Source organism: Mixophyes fleayi, chromosome 10 (assembly GCF_038048845.1).
Source record: "Mixophyes fleayi isolate aMixFle1 chromosome 10, aMixFle1.hap1, whole genome shotgun sequence".
Taxonomy (NCBI): domain Eukaryota; kingdom Metazoa; phylum Chordata; class Amphibia; order Anura; family Limnodynastidae; genus Mixophyes; species Mixophyes fleayi.
In genome coordinates, this window is record NC_134411.1 from 14,948,774 (window position 1) to 14,968,672 (window position 19,899).

General features: G+C 39.9%; 1 protein-coding gene across 5 annotated transcripts in view; it reads right to left on the minus strand.

The window, feature by feature from the left end:
• The window catches only part of MYRF (myelin regulatory factor), a 125,323-nt gene extending 105,748 nt beyond the window's left edge, over window positions 1-19,575 (minus strand). For all 5 annotated transcript variants that reach the window (XM_075187943.1, XM_075187946.1, XM_075187944.1 and 2 more), the window contains exon 1: window positions 19,079-19,575. In XM_075187943.1, the coding sequence (XP_075044044.1) occupies window positions 19,079-19,124 (46 nt within the window). In that variant the 5' untranslated portion in view covers window positions 19,125-19,575. The remainder of the gene's footprint in view (window positions 1-19,078) is intronic.
• Window positions 19,576-19,899: the final 324 nt, after the last annotated feature.

Sequence of the window (19,899 nt, forward strand, 5' to 3'; positions counted from 1 at the left end):
ACATTCAGCAGTTTTAGTGTCGTTTAAAACAATAAAAAAAGTAACATATTAAACTTTTATTGGCACTGACATCTTCTAAAGCCTGGTCCCTGTTATTCAGTAATGTTAAGTTATGGCTTTAGTGTGTATTTAAAGTGTCATATTTTCTTTAGCAGAGAAAACACAATAAAATGAGCAAACAACAGGCATTTGTTCACTTAAGTCACTAAACACAAGGAATCATTGTACAAATGACCATTAACTTATCAAACGTGTCATCTGTAGAGCAAGATATAGAGCCTTACAGCAGATAGCATAAATCCTTTGAAAACAGAAATGCTATGTATTCAGCTTGTACAGTGTGTGCTTAACTAGAAAATGCGTCATGTAATATCTAAACAGAAGATTTTAGACATCTCAGATGACTTCTACACAAGTGCAAAACAAAAATATATTGAGCTGATAGCGTATTTTTAAAAAAAGAGCAATTCAGGTATATGCCCGACCACCACCTCCAAGACTCCTGAGAAAGCAGATTGCTTGCCTGCCTGCAAGGTGGATGAGATTGTGCTATGGCGGCATAAATCTCGACATGAAGCCTCTCTCAGCAAGCACTGAACGCGCAGGGGAGTGATGATACAATTAAAACCATTATACACATTGTCCCACCCACTTGTCATCAAGTCACGCCCACTTATTTTTATCATGCCCGTCTTCCGCATCTCCTGGGGCACAGGTAACAAAAGTAATCAAGTTTGCTGTTAATGCACAATTGTCCTATTGCCTTCACTTGCATGTGCTGTACCACTTGTTTAGCTGGAGAATAATGGGTTCCAAGACATTGGCAGGGTCTATGAGACGTTCTAGTGCAGGCCTGTCCAACCTGCGGCCCTCCAGGTGTTGTGAAACTACAAGCCCCAGCATGCTTTGCCAGTAGACAACCTGTTGATAGCTGGAAGGGCATGCTGGGACTTGTAGTTTCACAACATCTGGAGGGCCGCAGGTTGGACAGGCCTGTTCTAGTGGTTAGTGGAAGTGCAACTGACAGACTGTCAAATGGGGTGTAGTACCTATTTACGGTACTGACTACCCTGACAGAAGACATGACGACACGAGGAGTCCGACTGAAGAGGAGGGCGACCTGTCAAAAGAAGTACTTACCGGAATGCAGATGTCTTCAGATGATGACTCGCTGTCTTGCCGGTTCCCGAAAATGACGTCATCCTTAAGCGCAACTGCCCTTTAAGGCGGCGATGGCCATTTATGACAGGTAAGTATTATTTTAGGCGTTAGGGGGTGTTGGGGATATTAGGGTTAACAGATGAAAGATTTGGATGCCATGTTAAGACTTGTACCCCCCCTTTTCCTGTGCCCTCCTCTCCTCCCCCCCCCCCCCCCTCTCTTTTCTTTACCCCTATGTCTGGCTATTTCTGTGAAAGTTTAATTACATCTATATAAAATGTGATCAACTAGATTTAAAAACATGTAATACTGATACCACAGATGATTAAAAACATACAGTGATGGGTATAGGAGCCAATTATTTTAAATGAATGGGGTTGCACACTTTACCGTTGCCATATGACTGAAAAACGGCATGTGTAGAACTAGCTAGAGGCCAAAGCAGCACAAATAATGGGGATGCTCAAGCAACAGCATGGTCAAGGTTCAAATAACAACTAATGTTTGTTTTTCTTAAATGGTAAGTAAACCTACAAATCCCAGAATCCTTTAACTGTCAGTGTCAGGGAATAAATTGCCTGTAAAGTTTCTACGTTATTCCTTTTAGCTTGCGCATGCAGCAATAAAGAGGGTATCACTGTTTTCAAGTCTTTTAAAATGGATTAAACTTTTCAGAGAAGCTAATAAGTTCAAGTGCTATTACAGAATAAATTTGCTGGTGTTCCCATGGTCACTCTCCTCTTCCCACTGGACGTAGTTAAGAAAATTTGAACAGGTGTCAATGGCAATCCCCTGCAAAATTGGCATCAGCACCCGCTAGGCTTGTTTCAAACAGGCTTAGGGATCTATTTATGAACAAACTTGAAATGGCTCAAGCTAATTTTCATTTCTTATTGCAATGATATGGAATTGATTAATTACATGAATTAATTACATGAATTTGGGATACTACTCTGGCATAACATGAACTTGTGGCACCGCTGTGGCATAATATGAACTTGGGGCAACACTGGGTGGCAAAGCATGCACTTGGGGCACTACTATGAGCTTGTGAATGAGTTCTCTGTACAGCGCTGTGGAATCAGTGGCGCTATATAAATAATGATGATGATGATTACCGTACAACTCCCAATTAAAGCGCGTTTCCTGTTAATATGACTGATGTGTTCCGTGTAAATTAAATCCATTGTTCAGAAACCAACAATGTTTTCTCTTAGATCAATCTTGGTTTTTTTTCCTTTTAATACACAGATTCTGATAAACAGTAAAGGTACAACAATGTAAATATGTATTATGTGTTCAGCAAGTGTAAATATTGTCTGTAAGAGCAAGTTACAACTCTGGAACATTGAGTTACATTTTGTTTAAAGATTCAGTTACATCTGGCTGTTTATTTAAAGATATTGAAAAACGTAGAAAGAAGTTAAAGGTGCAGGTAGTAAGTTAGCATTGAGGACAGAGAAGGGAGGTAGGCAGATGTGTAGGAGGCAGGGCAGATAGACAAGCTGGTGCAAAAATTCATGCCTGCTTTTCTTTTCTAAACTGCACTCGATAAATGACAGCATTGATTGGCTGCAATGGGCAGCACCATATATTTTTTCCTTTATTTGCACCACTTTTCAGAATTGTCCCCAAAAGTTTTGTGGGCAACAGCAGGAAAAAAAAAAAAGCATAAAATGATTTGTGGGCATCGTGGCACAGGAGAAAGGAAAAGGATGTGCGGATAGTGTGGCGGAAAATAAAGAAATTAACGTGTACACAGTGAAACACAGCAAAAATGGCAATCATACATAGAGCGTAGGGGAAAGAAACAAAGCTATATGGGCAGCTATATAAAAAAGGACAAAGAAGAACAGAAAAGGTCTTGTGGCCAATGGATCATAAGAAAGTGCACAGGGATAGGCTAGCAATGTGGCATTTAAGGATGGACAAAGGATGTGGAAAGGTAGTGGGAAAGGAAAGGGAACGGAGAATGAAGTTGTGTGGGCAGTGGGACAAAGGCAAAGGAAGAAAAAAGTGTGAGAATGTGGGCACTGCAGCAATTAAAGATATACAGATTAATTATAATTTAATAATTTATGACCACATACTCCAGTACAGTTTGAACCAAGAAAGTCAAAAGGCTTCAAATTACTTGCCAAGACTTCTCTGAGATCACACTGAGATTGCAGGAACATATTGCGCAATTTGGCATTTTCCGGTGTTGTCTTACAACCTTGGCGAACAGTTAAATGGAAAGTACCACCTGCTTTTTATTTTGTGAGATGGGGGCTTATAAGAAAGTCCTATTGCTGTCTGGCAGAACAGAAAGCATCATCATTATCATCATCATCATTTATTTATTTATATAGCGTCACTAATTCCGCAGCGCTGTACAGAGAACCCATTCATATCAGTCCCTGTCCCACTGGAGCTTACAGTCTAAATTTCCTAACACATACACACAGAGAGAGAGAGAGAGAGTAGGGTCAATTTTGATAGCAGCCAATTAACCTACCAGTATGTTTTTGGAAGTATGTTCTCTGCAATACAGAGGTGCAGGTAATGCCAAAAATTTGAGCGAAAAAAAAGCTTGGGTGGAACGTGCGGGTGGTTTTATGTTCTGAGGTTTAAATCTCCATAGTTCTCTTAGCTGGGGATAATTAAATAAAGAGTTCTCAAACTTATTTCTCCTACAGATTCCTTATGATGTTGGTGATTTAGATACACAGTCTCATAATTCCATTAATTGTGCTGACTTCAGGTTTGTATTTTTGTGGTAGTATGCAATAGATGGCGTCAGACGCGGGCTGGGAGAGGCGTGGCCGGGGGGCACACAGGCGGCCGCATCTCATGAAAAGGGATGCGGCCCTGTCATGTGATGCGGCCGCCTGAGCGCTGACGCGGCCGCATCTGATGTCATCAGATGCGGCCGCGGGGGAAAGAATTGTATTTTGCAGCCAGGGGGGGGGGCGGCCGGTCGGCCTGCCCCCCGGCCCTAATAGCGGCCTGACCCCGCCACTGGATGGCGGCTTGCAGAACAGCTGAAGCAGAATAAGATAAGGATTATTAGTGTTCGGGCTGGACTATGGAATGAAGGGGTTACACTCTGTACACATGGCCTCTCCTGGAATATCCCATCTGTACACCTCCCCCACCTTTCCTCTAAACATTTTTTTCTAATGCCTATTTTTTTTTTTTTTTTTCTGGTTAACAACCTCTTATCTCATAAATTAGCTGAGAGCTGGGGATGCCACATATTTGCAGACTGCTGTAACTCTTCCCCTCCAGAGAGCCCAGTTTCTAGTGAAATGCCAGCCAAGGGTCATCCAGGCTCACCTCGCACCTCTCCAACAATATGATGCAGCCAAGCAGGTTCTATAAACAGTCGCAAGCAACCTGCATTCCCGAACCCAGCAACTCTGACCTTCCATCCTACTGAACACCTGAACTGTGTCAGACTCTGACAGCACCACTACAGTATAGGGAAGGCCTCAGACATAAAGAGGTGATTTGCTCAAGATGATAGAACTTACACACACTCACAAAGTGCACAATTGCCTGGGGCCTCTGTATTTACACAAAAAAACATATACAGCGTAACTGATAATATAGCAAACAGCAAAACTGTGCTGTATCCCTTGGACAACCAATCAAAAATGAGCTATGATTAGTCTATGTCAGTGGATCCCAAAGTTTCTCAGTTCAAGGCTCCTTTAGAGCATACTTGTCAACTCTCCTGGAATGTCCGGGAGACTCCCGGATCTGCCCACTTCTTAGTGAAGTGCCCACTTCTTAGTGAAGTGGGCAGAATTGCCCCCCCCCCCGCTGTCAAATGACACGGTTGTGTCATTACGTCGTGGGGGGCGGGTATACAAATGACGCGCATTTTGGAGCCCCGCCCCCCCGTCTCACCCACCTCCCCCGCAGGCTCCCGCAATCGAAGAGTGTAAAGTTGCTAAGTATGCTTTAGAGTCTCCATAATTTTTTTAAGGCACCTCTAAGCCAAAATGATTAGACCCTGCCTTGCTTGTCACCGGCCTGGGCCGTGTCACCCCTGTGAGATCGACGCGGCACCCCAAGGAGCCACGGCGTACAGTTTAGGACCACTGGTCTATGTTAAATCGGGATGATTAAAGCTTAGACATCCAGCCCCTTGCCTCCAAATAGAACGGCTACGTTGCCCTGCCTTTAACTAGCAGAACTGCTACTCCCCTATGTCCGAGACACCAATAGTTCACAAGAAACCCAGCTCAGTGTAAGAGGTTGATGGGCCTTGTCCATGGCTTGGGACAATGGAATACTTTGAATGAATGAATGAATAAATAATATAAAATAAGTTTCATTTAACGAATGCTGTTCAGCGTTATCAGTATCAGCATTATCAGTATACATTTTCCATTGAGTCATTATTCAGAATTCTACAGGGTCTCAAGCATACAGGGGAAGGATTTATTGCAACCTGAAAGATCTCCCGAAAATGGAAACCAATTGTTCTGTTTTGCACATAAGTTAAATACTTCTCAATTTCAGTGTACAAATAAGCTATCAGGTATTTGTGTGCTACATGAAAAAACAGTCAGTATTTAACTTATGTGCAAAACAGAAAACTAATTTGCACCCCTTGCGTTGTAACATGGTTTTGTCCAGGAGACTGAAATAAGAAGTTTCTCAAGTTAAGATCCTTAATGAATCAGGCCCACCATTTGCACAAATGAAACTTTGGGTATATTCAGTATAATAACGTTGTTAACAAATTCTACATTTAATAGGTAGTTTAAGTATTTATGACCCCATTCCTTCTACCATGGTTTTCCACTTTCCATATGATTAAAAACAAGGTTGCAAGGTGGAAGCAACACTGTCTGTAACATACTGATTAATATGCAGACATTACATAAATAGAGGGTAATAAATAAACCCTGTAACACTGTTCATTAGAATTATAATCTTCAAATAGCAATAGCAGGAAAAGGAGTTACAAGACACTGTGATTCTAACTAATCTCTAAACTCTATCATGTAGATCTATTTGTAATAAACGTAAGGAAGATTTATGGAATATCTTAAGTCTCCTAAAGGTCTCCGTGGATTAAATGGAAAAATACAGTGAAAAAAACCCCAAATAAAATGATTTAGTATCTATATACTCACAAAAACTAGGTCAGATCAATTTTATGGAATTATCCTGAATGTGTAAAATTAATAATGGGAAACGTGTGTATATATATATATATATATATATATATATATATATATATATATATATATATATATATATATATATATAGTGTGATTTGTGATTTTTTCGTTGTTGAATTTGGATAGACTATACTTGCTACATTTTGATATATCCGTTCCAGGAGATCCCAGAAGGGGATTAAAAGAGTGTAAGGGATACGGGAGAAGGACCTGCTCTCCTGGGAGTCCTACTCAGAATTTGGAAGTCTGTAAGACTTTGGGCAAGTGTAAGATAAAGTATTTACGTGGCCAAGGCCTCTGCTGGCCAGCTCCTGTACTGCTCAACCTGCGCCTGGCCAGGAATAGGAGTCTTCAGCAACCAACCATGTTATATATCTATGATGACATGTCAGACCATGTTGCCTCTCCAAATGAGTTGCACTAGATGGAGCAGAAATATATTATATCTATAATATAAATGCTTAGTGGCGTGTGTTAGTCTGTCTGTGTGTGTGTGGAAAAAATAAAACCAAGCTGCAGCGCCACCTGCTGGGCGGAGTTATACACTGACCTACTAAATTCTTAGTGTGTGTGGAAAAAAAAATTCAGAAAGGGCTGAAATTTGGTATACTAAGATGTTTTTAATTTGTTAATTTAATTTGTTAATTGTTAAAAGTGTTTATAAAGATTTAAAAAAAAAAAATATATATATATATTTCTTGAAGGAGAAGTGACAGTTGGGAGTGGTTGGTGGTTGCCGGGGGTGACAGTGGGGAGTGGTTGGTGGTTGCCGGGGGTGACAGTGGGGAGTGGTTGGTGGTTGCCGGGGGTGACAGAGCGAGAGGAGTGTGATACTCAGGACCGCTGAGAGAGATCCCTGTGTCTGGATAGACATCTGGATAGATGTGGCGATAAAAATGAAGGATGAGGTGATGGAGAAGAATGACGAGGTGGTGACATGTGGACAAAACCACGTTAAAAAAGGGCGCTTACGTCGGGAAGTAACGCTCTTCCCCTGAGGAGGCCTGGGCTATGGCCCAAATGCATGACAAGAACCTTTTTAACACCTTAAGTAGCTTGATTTGACTAGAATGCATGAATATCATGCACGGGTTAACTTGTATATATATATATATATATATATATATATATATATATATATATATATATATATATATAGATAGATATAATTTTATTCAAGTTAATTCAAAAAGCACTTAGCAAAGATACAGTTTAATAGCACCTCAGTTACCCCTGCTTTATCAGTCTTACTACGGAGTGATGAAAAGAGAGAGAAAGAGAGATCCGCAATTGTAAGTGTCCCCTCTATTTATAACTAGGGGATCAGAGATATTTGCTGCTGTCCCATTGATATTGTATGCTATGTTATTATATGTTTCTATGGGGACTGCTATTATTTGTGATTTAACAAGTTCTTAAAAACTTGTGTCCGATGGCTAACGCCATCTGAAGCTGGGATTAGCCATTAAAGCCTGTGGGGAGAGCATTGCGGTAGAGGGATCTCCGAAATTTTCATAAATAGTCATATTTCATTCCTTATCACTGTAAAAGGGGTGAAAATGATCGAGTTTAGAAGAGAGTTCTCATTACATATGAACCTATATCTCTCTCACATGCTCACTCTAATATATATATATATATATATATATATATATATATATATATATATATATATATATATACATACACACACACTCTCTATAGCCTACTCCCTAGTACTAGGTCTACCATTAAATGAACCTTTGCAGCTCATTGTCTTATCATAAAACAAACGTATGTTGACAGTTACTATGAACAATTTCTATTTTATTGTTGCATTTTCACATTGGCTAGCAGTTCCGACTCAGGGATGTTAGCCATTTAAAATGTAATGTACTTACAATACTATACAAAATGTACTGCTTACTGATAAGAATATACTGTCAAAGTAATGTAATTGTGTTGTAGGTGTATTATTCGTTATATGTTTACTTTTTTATACTGCTGCAAATCTACCATTGTCTAATTGTCAGTAAAACTATGGAGATTTAGCAACCACATCAAACTCTGCTTTTTTTAGCAGTTTTTCTTTTTTTCTCATTTTTACACAATACTGAAATTGCCGTACTATGGAGATGAGAAAAAAAAAAAAATTAAGGTACATAGCCCAATGCTAATGTTGTTTTAAGTCACACTCCCTTTTGAAATAACTTGCCTACCTCATTTAAAGCATATTTCCCGATATCTCCCGATGATTTCAAAAGTAAAATCAGGAAACAAATCACCCACATCATAGTGAGACCACGTCCCTTTCTGGATCCACAAATACGGACTGTTAGGACATATGTATAAAGACTGATAGGCTAGAGAATTTTGTGCGAATATAGATATTAGTAAATACATCACTTTATCTCCTACAGATCTTTAGTAGGTTTAAAAATGCAGTGGATTAATTGTCTGGGGTTTCACTAATTGTAAATAAGCTATGTGAAGAACCATTGAAATGCAGAGATGTAATATGAAACATGCATGTGTCACACATGCAACAGAACAGAACATTTTCACTGCTAATTTATATTATGTGTGTATAGATCATACTTGCTAACTCTCCCGGAATGTCCGGGAGACTCCCGGATTTCACGCGAGTCTCCCGGACTCCCGGGAGAGTGTGGCAAAATGACGCGATTCACCGCGAATCCTGTCATTTTGAGGAGCAAGTTGCGGGAGAGTTGACAAGCATGTCTTCAATATGCCCCATAACATCTATCTTTTTACAAATGTCCCCTTTCAAACAATTTGAATCTTCTGATGGGAGGAGCTGGTTGGATCTGGGGCATATTTTGTCAAGTGTGGGCTAGACACATAAATACACCCACATGCAAACTTTACATTTGCATTTTGTTTTGTGGCATTATTTAAATAAGATTCAAAAGGTGGTGAAAGCACATTTAGTGGGCACTCCTTGTCTTCAGGGGGGCAGCAGGGCATTTTTCTCACCCCAAAGTGACTTGAATTTTACACATTCTTAAATAATAGAAACTATACTTTTAATGGGATGTTTTTACTGGAGCACTTTATTCAGGAAACCACATTTTTTTTGCCACATTTCGACTAATGTAATAAAAACAATGAAATACACCAAAGTGACAGGTAACAGACAGTCACAATCTTCCATCTCTGTCATAATTAATTTAAAATATAAATGACCCTTGCCCACACCTGAATTCTGGGTAGGTCTCCCGGAGGAGAAGGATATTCTCCCGCATCTGACCACTTCCTAGAGAAGAGGACGGGATGGGAGTCTTCATGACGCCATTCTCACCTCCTTATTAAGAAGTTGACAAGTATGATTTAAATGAGACAGAAGTGAGCAATGTCTTAGAAGTAAAGCTGAAATGTTGGAAGGAATTAAGGGTTGGTGCTAAAGAAGAAGCAGGAAGGACATTGAAGTGATGTTTATTCATTTTTACAACGTACACAACACCAGTTGGACCCACAATCCTGCAAAAGTAGACACAGAGTGATTTTCTGGGGGAACCTTAAAAACGGATGACAGATCCCCATGAAAATTGCAAGGGGTGTTCGCACAGCCACAATGTATAGTGACAACTGGAGCACACATGGGGGGATTTAATTAGCCGCAAGCTGACAAGGTTGTCTCCGTAACAAACCACAGAGACACATCTGAGTTGTTACTAAAATCTCCGCTCATTTTCCCTTGTGTCCGTTAGGATGATGGAAAAATCATCAGATTACTGTACCGTATTAGCCAGCAACGTGCGCAGCCAAATGCGATGTCCTGCAGCACCTTGTACCATCCCTGGGTGTCCGTGTCACTGGACAGTAAGATCCTAAGTCCTGTCTGAGTTGCTGCAACTCAAGTGGAGATTCACTATGGTCTGACCATAATTGCCAACTTTTCCTCGTTGGCTTCAGGGAGATCCCGGGGAAGGTGGGCGTGCGGGGCGGGGCTTAACGAATTCCTTCATTTTGGCACCGCCCCTAAATGATTGCATAATTAAGCCCCACCCCCGCCACTTATCTATTGTGGGGTCGAGAACTGGGAGGTTGCCCTGCACTCCCGGGAGCCCAGGAGGTCTCCCAGAAATGCGGGAGAGCAGCTAATGAATTTCTAGAGACTGAAGTGTCTTTTACATTTCTGTCTCCATTACTGAAGTCATGTTGACTTACCTGTCAGTCTTTGATTAAATCTTGGTCTCCACGAAAATGGCCACCTCCATAGGCATCAATACATGGACATAGGACACAATTTCTGAACTGTGTCATTATTCCACAGATGGCGAAGCCAACCACGTCTTGTACCGGCTCAGTATCAGGGAGTGAGAGAGATCACCCCTATTTCAGGGAGTCTCCCTGACATTCAGGGAGAGTTGGCACGTATGGGCACGTATGGGTCTGACATGCCGTGTAAGTGTACAATTAATGTCAGATTAGATTGTTGTTGAAATTATTTTTCCCTTCCTAATAGTCTGTTATATGCTGTGGTGACATCTTTTACATTATACATAAGTGTTAAGAATAATGTTTTGTTTTCCTGAGAAAATGAGATTAAACATACAAACGTGGACGCCATTTTTATTCCAGGAAATGTGCAGCAGATAATATCGAGGCTGAGAGGATTAAACAGTTTGAATTGTACCCACTAATATCCTTATTTCCATAGTGGTTTTATGAGTGGCGTTGCTAGGCTTGGGCACCAGTGTCAGTGTGTCAGATGTGACCAAGGTCTGAAGAAATCACCTGCTCAGCAATTAATTTAATGCTTTATCGAATAGCATTTATAAAGAGTCTCTTGCTGCGAGAGGCAGGACAGTAAAACCTTCTACCTACCGCTCTCCTGTCATGTCCAGTGGAGACAGAGCAGTTTGGTGAGTGTAGGCAATGCGGTTACACTGCCTATCACAGCAAGAGAGACTCTGGGTTAGTGCTACTCAAAGCCTGGAAACCTCAGCAGCCAGAAGAGCAGAGATAATGCGGACAGGGAAGAGCTGCAGTGTCCAGGCTGTGTCTGCTGCCAGATCAGATTCCCCCCCAGGAGCAGCACCCTCCTCCCAGCATTGTAACTCTGCACCTGTCTGGAAATCAAGAGGATACTGGAAGGTAAGTACTAAGTCATATCAGGGAGGACGTGATTCATGTTATTTTGTAGGAATGTTTAGATTAATCTGTGTACTATTGGGGAGCTCATCATCATCACCGTTAATTTATATAGCGCCACTGATACCGCAGCGCTGCACAGAGAACTCATTCACATCAGTCCCTGCCCCATTGGAGCTTACAGTCTAAATTCCCTAACACACACACACAGACAGACAGAGACTAAGATCAATTTTGATAGCAGCCAATTAACCTACCAGTATGTTTTTGGAGTGTGGGAGGAAACCGGAGCACCCAGAGGAAACCCACGCAAACACAGGGAGAACATACAAACTCCTCACAGATAAAGTCATGGTCGGGAATTGAACTCATGACCCCAGTGCTGTGAGGCAGAAGTGCTAACCACTGAGCCACCGCGCTGCCCTTAATGCACTTAATGAGACTGTACATCTTTCCATTTAACTTGCATTGTACTGCATTATTCTGCTCAGTCCCTCTGACACACATCAACACAGCTGAAAACTTCTATTTGTCTCCATGAAAGCGCGTTGTAAACGCAACGAGACACACTTAAGAAGCGTTTCCACATCTGTTTCCACTTGCGCTTGGCTTGAACAAGACAACACTCCCCTGTCCTATCACAGATGTGTGTTAAAAAAAAAACCACACAGGTGACATGCATTTCTATCTGAAAGTCATTTAAACCCAAATATAAATGTAACGTAGGTTATAGGTTTTACTAGCATTCTAATATTCCATAAAACACTTCTCAAGGTATGTACGTAGCCTTAACATGTGTTGTGGAGATGGCTACAAATAATCAATATTGGGTCTGAAATTCATTTTACATTAGAAAGGTAATTTTCCACCTGATTGGGGATTGCTGTTTTTTTTTTATATAGTGCCTTGTGCACTATGCATATAAAATAAAAATACCTGTGGATTTATAAAGATAACTGTGTCCTTCAGTCTCCCTCATGTACATGAGAAAGTCTGTGATTTAATGATCTCTGCATGCTAACTACTGGACACCCAATGCTGCGCTCTCTCCTGGCTCCCTCCGTACCCCGCCAGCCCTCATGAGGACGGTGAGCTGCGAGCTACAGAGAAAGCCAGCTCGGGTGAGAGCACAGAGCTGTCTGAGGCTGAGTATACAGACGGCACTAGAGTCAATGCTCTCCCCCGGGTAGGTGGGAACAGCAGGTCATCGTATTCTTTGATAAATGTATAACATACAACAGTGTCTATTATAGTATATAATTAAAAAAGCAAACCCCCAACTCGGTGATAGATTATCTGACGTTGAGCAGCTTGTTATTAACTTTAGTCTGATTTAATATACTCAGGGCTAGATTTACTAAACTGCGGGTTTGGAAAAGTGGGGATGTTGCCGATAGCAACCAATCAGATTCTAGCTTTCATTTATTTAGTGCATTCTACAAAATGACAGCTAGAATCTGATTGGTTGCTATAGGCAACATCTCCACTTTTTCAAACCCGCAGTTTAGTAAATATACCCCTGAGTGTTTTACAATAATTTAGTGCGGGTTTAAACGCATTTTTTTGTCATTCGTTAAATTAAAAGAATATAGTGGGCGAAGCTATGCCTAATACTATTTGTTTTGTTCTCTATTAGGACCTGAGGAAAGTGGAGCTAAAGTGTGCTCTGTGCAACAAGACAAACATGGAGGAAATAGCAGCACACTCCCACGCTCGCCTCCATGACGATGCACTGCGCAGCCATCCAATGGGAGAATGGTCAGAGAAGTTGGGCAGAGTGTGGCCCCCATACATAGTAATCATTACCATGTGGACTATTGTGTGGTCCCCTTCCCACCTGCCTGGACAAGAATCCATTTCAGGGTAGGGTTGCATTACCCAATATTACATATGCTGCCACCCTGCTCCAAAAATAGACAACGAGGACTTACTTGCCCATACTTGCTACCCGAAATTTGGGTAGCTCTCCCGGGAAAGGCAAATATCCTGCATCTGGCAATATGCTCCTCAAAATGACGCGATTTGCGGTGAATCGAGTCATTTAGGTCCCGTCCCCGCGAAAAAAACGGCATTTTGTCACGGGGGCGGGGCCAAAATGACGCAAATTAACGCTGCCCGGCCCCTCCCGCCCTCCAACCACGCCCCTCTGCCTGGGATCTCCCGGAATTAGCTTGCCAAAGGTTGGCAAGTATGACTTAGCCCAATGTCGATAATGGTAAACTACCACCACAAAAATGCTGCCTATTTACCTCCAGTAAACTACCTGTGTATCTGATCTAATGGATAACTGCACAGCATTACATTACTCCTCTATAGGTTGGATGTTATTATCAGTGTAACCACTTTATTTATTACCCTCACTCATTATTTCTGTAGTGTTACCATATTATGCAGAGATCTGCAGATATTTAATCATTTATATCAGTTCCTGCCCCAGTGGAGCTTACAATCTATATTCCCTACCACACACACACGGGTTAATTTCACCAGATGCCAATTAACCCACTAGTAGGTCTTTGGAATGTGGGAGGAGACTGGAGATAAATGGAGAAAGTCCATGTAAACACAGGGAGAACATAGAACCTCAGATTGTGCCCTGTTGGGATTGGTCCTAGTTCTGTGAGGCAGCAATGCTGACCACTGTGCCAACATGCCGCGCACCATACTTTGTATATACGGACAGCTTCACAATGCCGTATTTGTTGTTTTGGATGTAATTCTCCAACTCCTTGTTCTCATTCTCTCTATATGGACAGCTGCACTGTAAACATCCCTAGCTTTGATGTTATTATCACCCTAACAAGACAGGAGGATATCCCAATATTAGTTCTGGTATTGATTAAAAAAAACTAGGCTTCTGCATTATCTGTTTGATATCCTAAGTCCTGATTTGGTAGAGATAGTGATGGTAATTGTGTACTATGTGTGTGTGTGCATGTGCTGAGAACCTAGCAACGCTCCTGGGTTTGGGAGCTGCAGAGTTCTTAACATTTCAAATGGAGACGGAACATTAGTGTTAACAGATGTATAAAAGTCCATTGCATGCTCGTTACTAAACAACATAAGATCTCTGCTCTTTACATTATTGGAATATAGAGGGGTAATGTGATTATATTGAATTTAAAAGCAAAACAATCATGTTTAGAAGTCTGTCAATAAATGTGTGTAAACTAGTACCACATGAGGTACAATAGGAGAACTGAAGAGGGTCATGTGAATTTGGTCCAATTACATTTCCGTGATTCATCTCCCGACTCTGCTTCCTTTTTAAATTATGTAGATGGTAGATACTATGGGCCTGATATATTAAGGAAAAAAGTTATTTCCTGGACAAAACTATGGTACAATGCAAGGGGTGCATATTAGTTTATTATTTTGCACATAAGCTTTGTCTTTTTTTTTTTTTCGAGATCAACTTCAAATTTCAGTGTACAAATAAGCAGTCAAGTATTTGTGTACTACATGAAAAAACAGCCAGTATTTTACTTATGTGCCAAATAATAAACTAATTTGCACCCCTTGCATTGTAACATGGTTTTGTCCAGGAAAAAAACTTAAGTAAAAAATGAATAAAACTTAATCAATTTCTTCCTTAACTTTCCTTAATGAATCAGGCCATATATGAGCAGAGTATCTGTCATGATCTTATTATCGGACATCAAAAAAACTTTTTTTCACTTTCATTATAATATTAAAATATACAGTAGGGAAGGAACGATTCCACCAGGCTTGCATCCACTATATCAATAACTTACCCCATCATGTACTATGTAAGGATATAAATAGCCGCCGGGTAATTCTGAGACCATGTAAAAGTTTAAAGGCTGCAGGCAGTGGCGGATCCAGGGGGGGGCGATCGGGACAATCGCCCCCCCTAGCAGGGGCTAGCTGCCGGCGGCTGCACACTGTCCAGGTCCGCCCCGTATTGACTATGTGCTGCCCGGCTGCTCTGCAGTCGCCGGCAGCCTTAAAAGGCAGAAAGGGGGCGGGGCCTAAATGGCCCCCCCTAAATCGCCCGGGGTAGAAAATCTTTCTAGAACCACCCCTGGCTGCAGGCTGAATGGAGATCCTGGAACTCTGAGGTGATCATTTTATTTTACAATAGGGGTACCTTATATTCTACAATACACATACTGTATATAACACAGCAATCTGCGTGTATGTGGTCATCCTCCCCAGGTGTGGTTTACATTTAAAATAAGTCATGTGATGTCACTGCTCTCCAAATATATGAGATGACCTAACTAATAACATATATACACACACAGATTTTATATATATATATATATATATATATATATATATATATATATATATATACACACACATACATACACATACACACACACACGCATATATATATATAATTTGTTTTTATACATAAGATATACTATATATGACAGCAAAGTCAACGTACAGGAAAGTAGAGATAAAACTAACACATAGTGTAAAGACACTGAAAAGGGGAACATGAATTTGAATAGCATCTTGTTTGGGGAAGTTTGGTGTCATTACCAGATCGACCCATTAATGAATAACTTGGTGATTTGGGATCATTTAAAATATCAAATACGTGTGAACAGACCCAACATTAGATCGTCAGTTTTTCTGACAGTGTTGTTATTTCCTTAAATTTAAAATATAGCCCCATAAAACATTTGCATTGTTAATAGACAGGATCAAGAATCACGTTGGACAGATATTGTCTGGTGTTAAATGGTACCAAATTAACTGATTGTAACAAACAAGCTTTATTCAAAGTTGATTGGGCAAATGTAAAATTATAGAGTTGTAGGATAGTTTGTTTGTGGCAGAACAATCAAAATTGAACCAATCACTTTCTTTGTTCATAAGATAAGGTCTGAACGAGTGACTTGGTTGGAAAGAACATTTTGCAATTGGTCAATGTAATCGTTACTAAATTATTAACAATGTACTTACCCTACGTGGGCTTAAATTGAGCACATATTTGATGATTGGATTATCTGTGTGTGTGTATTAGGGAATTTAGACTATAAGCTCCAATGGGGCAGGGACTGATGTGAGTTCTCTGTACAGCGCTGCGGAATCAGTGGCGCTATATAAATAAATGGTGATGATGATTATCCACACTGTTCCTTTGTGAATACCATTATTCTCCCAGATAGGCCTGACGAACTCACAGATCATATATGAAATATAATCTCTTGGTAAACATCTATTCAACTTTTTAAGTTAACTTTTAGGAACCAAAAAGGTGCTTTTGACAAATTCTATACAAGCTGTAGGTTCTATTATGCTGTCCCAAGATCAGATAAATTCAGAAATATGGTAAACAAAGCACTTTTAGACAGTTTTTATCCGCCTTTCCCTTATACGTGTACAATCTACTCAGCTTTTACATGGAGAATCTCTGATGAATTTTACGTCCATTCAGAATATAAATTTAGATAAAGGTTAATTACACCTGGCCATTTTGAACCCCAATGTGTACACCTGTATCGTGACAACACACAGTAATATGCAACTTAGACACAATCTGCATTACCTTCCCTACTATAAATGACAGGAAATCACATGATATATGTCACTGGCAATCCAGTATTGAGTCCCCTGCATGCACGTAGCATTACATATAAATGTGAAATATTGATTTGCTTTTAAAAATAAAATCTATAAAAACAGACTTACAAATAAAAAAGGTTACACCAACATGTCCAACCGCCACAAAATAACGTCACAAATTCTTGTGCAGTACTTTTGTGATATTTAATCATGTACATTTTGTTTTGGTACATAGAAAATCTGTAGCACACACACTATTCAAAGACAAAACAAATATATTTTCACTGAATACACCTGAAAGTCTTTCCCGATGTTTTAAATAATATATACATACCCTGTATAGATACATTACTACATTTTTCTTTTAAATAATAAACATCGTGAAACCTGCTTCATTCTTGCTTGTAAAGCAAGGAGATGAATACATTCATTGTTGCAATTACTAATTCTTAATCTTTGGATTGTCTGCATTACATTCACACCAAATTAGTTGTTTATACGCAGGGATTTAAAACCGCAAAAATAACAGGTTATACAATCATTTTTTTGTATTAATTACATCTCTATTTGCAATGTTTTTATCATCTAGGTAAAAGCCATCTTTTAAAGATACAAATATGTTGTTATAAAGATTTCATGTTCATATTTTATGTATCAGATTTTATTTATCAGATATATTTACTAATATAGAAGGTGCAAGGGATTACTTTAGACAGTGATAGATTTAGAAAATGTTGTGTCATTTTGTGCATACTTTGTTTTTAATCTAGTTAGTATTTTTGTTTTGTAGAAAAGAAACATTTGATTAACTCTTTGAGAACTCACTTTTCCAGAATTTTGCACCTTTTAGCCATATTCCTATAGGTTACATTAAATAGCCACACAGCTACTGTAGACATAGAGCTTCTAGAAATTTTTACTTACGTTTTCATATAAAGATATCATTGCCAGTTAGATTATTACTTTCTTACTAATATAAAATAAATAGAATACGCTGCTTTTTGCACACCTTGTTTTTCCATTAGCAGTTGTCCAGCTCCTTGCTGTTGTTACAGGGAAAAAAAATGTAATTTTCCAACGAAACTGAAATGCATTTAAACTCAGGGCTCCTTTGCAGTCAAAGCGTTAATCCCTTATCTACTCCAGTGGAAAAACCAAGGTGAGAATCTGTGACATTTCTGCCTATGAACTAATGGTAATTTTTTTTTTAATTATTCCAAGTTTTTGTTTTTGGATTCAACATATATGTAAATTAGCTGCACATGTAGTCATTATGAATTTGTGCTCTTTTTTTTTTCACTATGAACAACATATATGAAACCATAACAAAAGAAATAAAAATAATATAAAATGTAACAATCGAAAGAAAATAAAAAAAACACTTTTTTTCCTGCTTTTTAGAGGGTGAACAGGTACAAATAATTTATATTTCTCTCAGAACCGCATGGAATACTTGTGGGTTTCGGCTGAGAGAGATAATGATGGCACCACATTGCAGAGTTTGAAGCATTGCCAGATTAGCAAGTGGTCACTATGCTACAATATGTTCCCAGAATAGAAAAGCAGATAATGATACATTATAATCAATAATCTAATAGTTGTATCTAGCTCATTGCTTCAGTATAACACCATAGACAATATTTGTTAACCTCTTCCTTTCCAAAAGAAACCATATGCAATGAGTAATCCCTATATAGCATTCCTCAGAACCATTGGTCAAAACGACCCTGATTTATACAGAACAAAAATAGCATCAGCTTTTCACCTCTATGAGCTCTATTAATAATCCCCCCTCCAGCCAACTGTACTTGTAATGACCATCTGATAATACGGGCTACATATGTGAGGGAGATGGTGCATTATATGGAATGGTGCTCTTAACCTTATTGTGTGTATCCGATATCAGGATTGTCTAGTTATCTTGAACTGTGGAAATCTGGGCCAAGCACTAGCAGGACAAATCTCATACAACCATGCAAGTGACATAAAAGATACAATTGTATAAACTGTTGATCAAGGTTAATGTCAATAGACATGTCCACATCTGAGCCCACCCTGACCAGGTCACCACACCGAGGCTGTCCAGCGTTTCTTACCTTCAAAGAAGCGTTGTAAAGCCTCTGTCTCATCCACAACTTCCATGGCTCTGTCCTAGAGGTAACACAAAGTCCTAGGAGTGTGTAGTCCAAGCTGCCATGAAGTTACAGACCATTAGTCTTTGCTTAGAACGGAGCAGCAAATCTTCTCAGTCCACACTGGTGACAGTCGCTTACACTGGTCACACTAGAGAACGCTGCAGCTACAAAGGAAGGATCAAAGCAGCAGCAGCCCCAGCTTCTCAGTGGGACTCTGCTCTCCAGGGTTGGGACCCTTTCCCTCTAAGTGAAGGGACTTCTCTTCTTATTCCGACCTTTTTTCTTGTGTTAACACACAATCTGGGAAATGTCTATGTTATAGCAGCAGATCATTCAACATCACTTTCTTTTAGCTTCCTTTCTCTGGGACCTTAAGAGCTCTCCCCTCTCTCCTTTCTCTGGGTAGTGTCAGGGTCAGTACAGTGGCTTGTCTCCCTAAAGCTCCTTCCCCAGGGAAGAGGTTTCCACCAAGGTGTTTTTTGTCGCCCCCTGCTGGTAGCTGTGAGAAATTTGCAAGCTAATGTATCTGCTCATTTTGCATTTAATTCCCATGTCATGTGTCTTTTCTGTAAGATACACTGTATGTTCAGGAAGCACACAGATAATTCTGCAAAGGAGACAGAATCACAACATGTAAACACCCCATAAACAAGTGTAACCTGCCAACCACATGATACACAACTTATGCAGTGATTCTACCACTATTGCAGAACAAACTCTATTGTTCCACTCACTTGTGATAGTAGATATAAATATTGTATGAATACATATTTTTTATTTTA